This window comes from Dermacentor silvarum, chromosome 8 (assembly GCF_013339745.2).
Source record: "Dermacentor silvarum isolate Dsil-2018 chromosome 8, BIME_Dsil_1.4, whole genome shotgun sequence".
NCBI lineage: Eukaryota > Metazoa > Arthropoda > Arachnida > Ixodida > Ixodidae > Dermacentor > Dermacentor silvarum.
Window position 1 is genome coordinate 170275394 of NC_051161.1, and position 7197 is coordinate 170282590.

General features: G+C 51.0%; 1 protein-coding gene across 4 annotated transcripts in view; it reads right to left on the reverse strand.

Moving 5' to 3' along the window:
* Positions 1 to 1852, reverse strand: part of LOC119461834 (guanine nucleotide-binding protein G(i) subunit alpha) — a 99951-nt gene extending 98099 nt beyond the window's left edge. For all 4 annotated transcript variants that reach the window (XR_007468436.1, XR_007468435.1, XR_007468437.1 and 1 more), the window contains exon 1: positions 1462 to 1852. Coding sequence is in view for 1 of the 4 variants with exons in the window: in XM_037723205.2 (XP_037579133.1) it covers positions 1462 to 1582 (121 nt within the window). In the remaining 3 variants the exon portion in view is untranslated. The remainder of the gene's footprint in view (positions 1 to 1461) is intronic.
* Positions 1853 to 7197: the final 5345 nt, after the last annotated feature.

The following is a 7197-nucleotide window of genomic DNA, read 5'->3' on the forward strand; positions in this document are numbered from 1 at the left end:
CTAACATGCTACTACAAGTACACGGGAAGCAACAGGACTTTTCAGTCGTTGCCCGGGGTTATGCCAGGCCAGTACACTAAGCCACGGAGTTGTTGACGGCAGAGGCCAGGCAGCGCAAGCGAGCATTTAAATAGAGTGCGTAAAACCGCGTACGAGCGGCACGTTCGCGAACCACTCGAGGGCGAGATTTATGGCAAAGGGTTACACGACGGTACAAGGCGAGAAAGGATGCGGCGAGAATTAAGCAATGCCGTTTGATCATTGCGCGGGCGGACGTCCTCGCTACTATGAACTTGTGCCGAGCTCGTCACGTAGAACAGGGGTTCGCGATCGACGCACATGGCCTCGTTAATTACGCAACGACACGGAAGGCAGGGCCGCCGCAGGGGACGTGACGCGCGGAGAGAAAAAAGGCTTCCTCGGCGCGGCAACAACCACGAAGTCGGGGGTGCCGATGCGTTACGGTGTCGGCGATGACGACCGCGTAGACGTAGCTACGCGCGACGAGAACGCCTCGTCTGCTGCCAAGGATGCATTAGCATCGGCGCGCAACAGTTCGAGCCTTCTGTGGGGGGAAACACGGCGGGCGATCACAACCCGCCCATAAAAATTGCGCCTTTCCCAAAGCGATCGAATAGATTTAAGATGTGGAAAGGCTCCAAATTAAGCGTGGACTTTCGAAATCTTGGCCAGTTTAGCGGCGTGATCGATGGGTACAGCCTGTAACGAGCTGTGTTTGGGCAAATTGGCAGCGACCAGCACCGTGCTCGGCAACTGTTTCAATATCCCGGTCGATTTCTGCGCCGAGTGCGAAAGGAGTTGCGGCAGCAACTCGGAGCGGATGCGACCGAGACTCGGAGTTTACTGAACGGCACCAACCATCCCGTCTGGACTTCGCACGACGCTCTGCCTAGAACGAGCGCACATCCGTTTCAACTAACTGTGCCTGGAGAAACGTAGACACGCACGGCAAGTGTGACCACGGAGGCGATGCACGCCGCCGAATCGGGGTCTCGCGACACACACCGTTCGCCGCCCGTGTGCGAACGGAAGGAACCCTTTGACAGACGGCGAAAATGCCAGTTTTATTTACACTAGAACCATTAGACATCGCCGGCCGCTCTGCCTATCAGCGTCGATGACACGTTTATCGCTAGCGCTAAAAATCAAAAAGCCCCGAAACTCCCGCCGGCGTACGGCCGGTCGGTTCACCAGAGGCGGTCGCTGCGGTGGGAGTGGTTGATTAGGGCTAAGCGTGAGCTAGCGACATCGCTTACCAAAGCACGCACAATGGTCGCACACGCGTTGCAGAGCCTCGCGCACGTTCAACTCGTCAAAAAGTCAAGGCGCACGACATCGGTGCGGCAATGACATTCAAATGAGCGAGCGCGCCTACGGGACTTCAAACGACAGCGCACAAACTTGACAGGTCGGGCGAGCGCCGGTCGAGAGACTACCTACCCAGCAGTAGGAGCTTGACTTCCCTCGCTTGTCTTTCGCCATCAGCACGAAGGTCCCTGTCGATCTTTTTGGAACGCTCGGCAGCCTCCTTGTCGGCGGCGGTACTCACAGCACAACCCATGTCGACTGCACCGGCGGCTGCAGTAGCACTTGGTAGGCCTAACCGGCGAACGCTATGTTTCGCACCACCAATTTATCCCCCACGATCGTTTCCCTTTCCGGCGCGGCTTCGGCGGTCGTCGTCACTTTGTCGGATCAGTAGGTTATCGCACGTCTGGAGACATCACAGCCCGCGTATAATAACTGCGCCGGGGATGAGCTTCGGCACACAGCGTTTCAACGGGCATCAACAACTCCTACGAATGAAGTGCCATGAAGTTTTCAAACCTGTTGCCGGATGTCGAGCAGGCGCGACGCGCACCGGAAGTGCGCGTGTTCATCCGCACCTACCATCCGATCCGCGCGCTTCATCTTTGACGAAAAGCTCCTTATTACGTCCAGTTTTAACGCTGTCTTGCCTGACCTTGCCATGTTTGGTCATTTATTACCTCGAGAAGTGGCGAAGTGAAACAGCTGAGGGAACCGCGTTTTTTTTTTTCTTTTTGTTTTTTTCAAATCGAAACCAGCTGCGCCAACCGCAACAGGAGGAGCGCGCCAGCAAGGTACAGGGTCGATCACATCTCATTAGGTGAACACCTCATTAGTATGCAAGACTTCATAGAAGCTGATGTTCAGTACATAATTAGAAAAATTATTATTGTGTTTATCGACACCATTTTCACTCGCGAAGTAGAATAAACGCTGTAGTTTTACCGGCTTGAATACTAATGAGGTGTTCACCTTAGATGTGGTCGACCCTGTACAAGCTCGCCAAACACCTGAACGCAACCACGCGCCCCAGAACAACGTTGCCTCAGAACTCCCCGCAATCGTTTTACAGTAGGCGTATGGGACGGGTTGGGGCATTGTACGGAACGTTTGCGATGGCACTAAGTATTTTCTTTTGGATAACTGAAATCTTTTGAATGTTACCATTCGTTGTGGTTGCCCAAACTAGAGTGCAATAGTTCAGATACGATTGAAAGAAAGCGTAATAAGCATTCAATTTCGCGTTAACAGGAAGAATGCCTCTATTGCGCGACAGAATGCCAACAAACCTAGACAGATTCAAACAAAGTTTTTCTATGTGGGCATCCCAGCACTGTGTAGGCGTGAATATTACACCGAGAGATGTAAATTCATCTGCGTATGCAATGGTATTTTCGTTCAAAAAGAGTGGTGGTGGTTCCAGCACATTTTTTCGTCGGGGACGGAAAATCATTGCCTTTGTTCTCGCAGCATTATTTTTTACGAGTTTACTGCGGACCATTCTGCTAAGGACTTCAAGGCGCTGTTAGCCATTTCAATTAGTTGCCAGATATCATATGTGGCAAAAAACAATGTACTGTCGTCTGCGTATATAATGTATTTAGCTTGCTTGTTTATGTTAATCGAAACGTTAAACAAAAGTGGCCCTAAAAGACTTCCTTGCGTCACACCATTCGTAATTTGTCATACGTTAGATGAAGAATTGTTCATTTCCACATATTGAGAGCGAGAACTCAGATATGACCTTATTAAATTGAGGGCATGCCCACGAACGCCGTAATGTTCAAGTTTGGCAAAAAGAATATTATGGTTAAGGGTATCAAAGGCTTTGCTAAAGTCGACAAAAACCAAGAGTTACGAGCTGCGACTCAAAGTTATGTAATATGTACTCTTTTTTAATCGAGTAAGGCGTATTCGGTTGACCTGTTTTTAGTAAAGCCATATTGATAATCATTAATTACACACTGTTTTTGGAAAAATTCAGGAAATGGACGCGAATTAACTGCTCTAGCCCCTTAGAGAACAGCGATTAAACAGATATTGGTCTATAATTGCCTAAGACATATTTTTCGCCTTTCTTGTAGATAGCGGCGACTCTGGCTAGCTGCATACCAGGGCTGTAGTTATTGCAGTATTATGGATATGCGTAAGGCATGGTACGAGTAAGGATAGCACGTGCTCTCCGGGTCGACTTTGTATATTCCCGCGCGCTGAAGCACGCATCCTGCCGAGCATCGAAGAATCAGGGGTGTGCAAACAGCTCGCTTTCCGCACGTTCGGTTTGACTGCTGCGTCACAAAGTGGGAAAGCTGCGCTATCGGCCCGCTGTCTCTGACGGCCGCTGACGCAATTCTGACCGATCACGAGAAGACAAGCGAGCTGTTTGCGCGATCGCACCCCAGAGCAGCGCTCGTGTTCTGCCATGTCGCCTGTCTCTCCATGTATATCCTGTGAATATATATCCCTCTTGGCTACTCTCATCCCCGTGGCATTTTGGTGGGAGGTGCGGGGTACCCACACGGTACAACGGAGCTCCGCAGCGGCCGACGCTTGGCTTTATCCACGATGGCGGAAGAGGTGTCTGGCGCCCACCGAGGCGGCTGCAACGACAACGGTCGTCCTGGCTCAGGTAAAAGACCCAGGCACATTCTGCGGGAGTGACAACGTCGACATCGAGGACTGGCTACCCCTGTACGAGCGTGCAAGTAAGAATAATCACTGGAATGAGACGATCATGTTGGCAAACATATTATTTTACCTCAAAGAAACCACGAAGGTGTGGCTTGAGAATAACGAAGACGAAATTGGGAGCTGGGATGCATGCAAGGAAAAGTTGCGTTCCCTGTTCGGCAAGTCTGCAGGTAGAAAGGCAGCAGCAAAGAAGGAGCTGGTACCTCGTGCGCAGATAGCGACAGAGTCATACCTGACTTATATATAGGACGTGCTTATGCCCTTTGCCGCAAAGCCGACGACGGCATGACGGAGTCTGAGAAAGTAGGCCACGTGTTAAAGGGCATAGCAGATTATGCCTTCCTGCTAATCTGCAAAGACTGTGACACTATCGATGCCATCATCCAAGAGTGCAAGTGCTTTGAGGCCGCCAAAAGCCGACGCATTGCCTATAATTTCGCTCGACTTCCGGACACAGCAGCAACGTGGTCTTGCGAAGACGCACCTGAGCCGTCGGCGCCACTCACAGTGGAACACGTGAAGAAGATCATCCGACGTGAACTTGACGCTGTGTCTCCTGCTTCTACGTGTGGCCGTACCTGTGACCATAGCTCCCAGACGGTGCCACTAGTCCAAGCTATCGTTCATCAGGAGCTCTCCAATGCTGGCCTGGATTCTTTGTGCGCCGCAGCACCTTCCCAGCCGATCGACCGCCGTCCCTCACTTCCGCACGCCCTAGGTCAAAGGCCGCCGTTCTGTACTCGCAACCCAGCCGAGTGGAGGACTGCTGATGATCGTCCCATTTGGTTCAAATGCCGTCGTATTAGACACGTGGCCCATTATTGTAACAGCCGGTGGTATTGGTATCAGGCGCCCCATGGATACGACCATCGCACCGACATGGATCATGGCCGATTTCAGCCCTACCACGAGCATCCCCAAACCACCGCTACGACGCTCCCTCCATGCGGTATCGTCGTTCGCCATCCCCACGTGGTGACCAGTCCCGTTCGCCGTTGTCGCGTCGCCAATCATCTCGCTCGCCCCAATTCCGCCGCCCTACGTCACCGATTAAACGACTCCCCCGGGAAAACTAGATGCAGCTCCCAGAGGTGATGCCGCATCGACGACCCGCCTGCCAAATCCTCTGACCACACTGCAGAACAGACGGAACCTGATAGACGTTAAACTGGATGACGCACATGTACGTTGTTGCTCTAGTGGATACTGGGGCCCAGATATCAGTGATGAATTCGGAGCTTCGTCGCCGCCTTAAGAAGGTCCTAACACCACTCACAGTACCGCTCATTCGTGTCGCCGATGGCGGAACGTTTCCCGTGCTAAGGATGTGCTCTGCGCGAATAAGTGTTGCTGACCGATCCACAAGCGTACTACGTGCCTGCTCGAGAAATGCTCCCATGGCCTCATCCTCGGTATGGATTTTCTGTCTGCCCATTGTGCCCTTATTGACTGTGGAACCGGCTTGCTTCAGCTAGACCACGGAGCAAGAAACCTTTAGGAGTGGAAAGTCCGCAAGTTGCGGCGACCAGAAAATGTCACAAGCCCGCGGAGCCACTGTCATGCTGACGGCACCTGGCGGCTGAGAAAGAAATTATCGCCGTCTTGGTTGCCAAGGCAACCGGTCACGTGTGTTGCTCCAGTGCTCCCGTTCGCGGCCGCGCGACTCACAAGTTCTACTGAGGGCACTCACCAGTGTTGCCAACTGTAGGGTAATTACCCTACTTGTAGGGTGTTTCCGAAATTTCTCGCGCAGCGTAGGGTAGTAGGGCGGTAATGCGCTTTTCTTATCAAGCGTAGGGTAATTTCCACTTTTTGCAAGAACGCCCGTGTGCTAGCGTTGTAGTGCACGCTAAAGCACCCCAAGTGGTCAAAATTAATCCGGAGCCCTCCACTACAGCATGCCTCATAATCAGAACTGGTTTTGGCACGTAAAACCCCAGAAAGAACTTCTTGCTCGTCAGCGATCAGCAAAAATGAACAGTTGAGTGATTTTAAAAACTAGTCGATCGACACAACAACTCCAACAGTGCTATTCTCGACACAGATCCGAAAACTAAATATTTCTTTGAATAAAATAGGAGCTGCTTTAAATCACATCTCACCAGCATAGGGCAGAGCCGAAGGATCAGACTTCACATATCTCTGTGCTATAGCATTGTTGTTTTTTCTTCAGAAAGATAAAGACGGGCGCTGAACTCGCAACTGCATTTTATTGTGTTGTTCTTCACTTTATCCCTGCTTTGCTTGCGCTGTCTTTTACATCATGAAACCAACCCACCTCGCCCACCTCTCAATTATTTTCCTATATACACTTTAGGAGCCGTTAGAATCGCAGCTGTCTGCGACGGCACTGCGCGGAGCGCCGATCTTGTGGCATTGCTTTGCTTACTTTGATTTGCTACATTTTGTTTTTGTTATGCCCTTTTCCTATATTCAACACAACAACCTACACCGGACTAGCAAGCCATACCACAATAATTTGCTCAATAAAGACTTTAATCTCTCTCTCTCGCTCCCTTCCACTTCTGGGAGACGATGTGTGCTAAGGCGCGTACGCTCGCTTTTGATATGCGTTTTTTTTTTTTCAGATTATTTCGATTACAGTCGCTACCAACTTTATCGCCACCGCAGATCTATCACGTCGAATTGTGAAGTATAGTCTGGAACTTATTATTATTGTACTATGCTATTTTAAGCGTAGGGTGAAATGTAGGGTAATAAAAAAATTGTATAGGGTAAAGTAGGGTAATTTTGACTATGACGTAGGGTATTTCCCCAAAAAATGGTTGGCAAAACTGGCACTCACGCGTCCCACCTGCGTCCCATCTTAGGCTAGCAAGGGTACACTGCACGTATCAGCGCTATTAGAATTACGGCCCTCGAACAGACACCGACAAGAGCAGTTGCTGTTTGACTTAAAGGCCCACAAAGACAACGTTACGGCGTGCACGCTGAAGTGAACGCCGAACGCCCGTGTCGTCTGCTTGGCGTCTGCGGGAGACACGGGCGCCGTCGAAGAGAACGCGCCCGAGCAGCCCGCCGGGCTTCTGAATTTTTTTTTTTCGCTGCTACTTGCATGATGCGCCACTGCATGCGCCCCCGTCGGAGCATACTAATGTGATGTTATCTGGTCGCACGCGAGCGCCCACGCTAACGGGAGTTTCTACTCCTAAATAA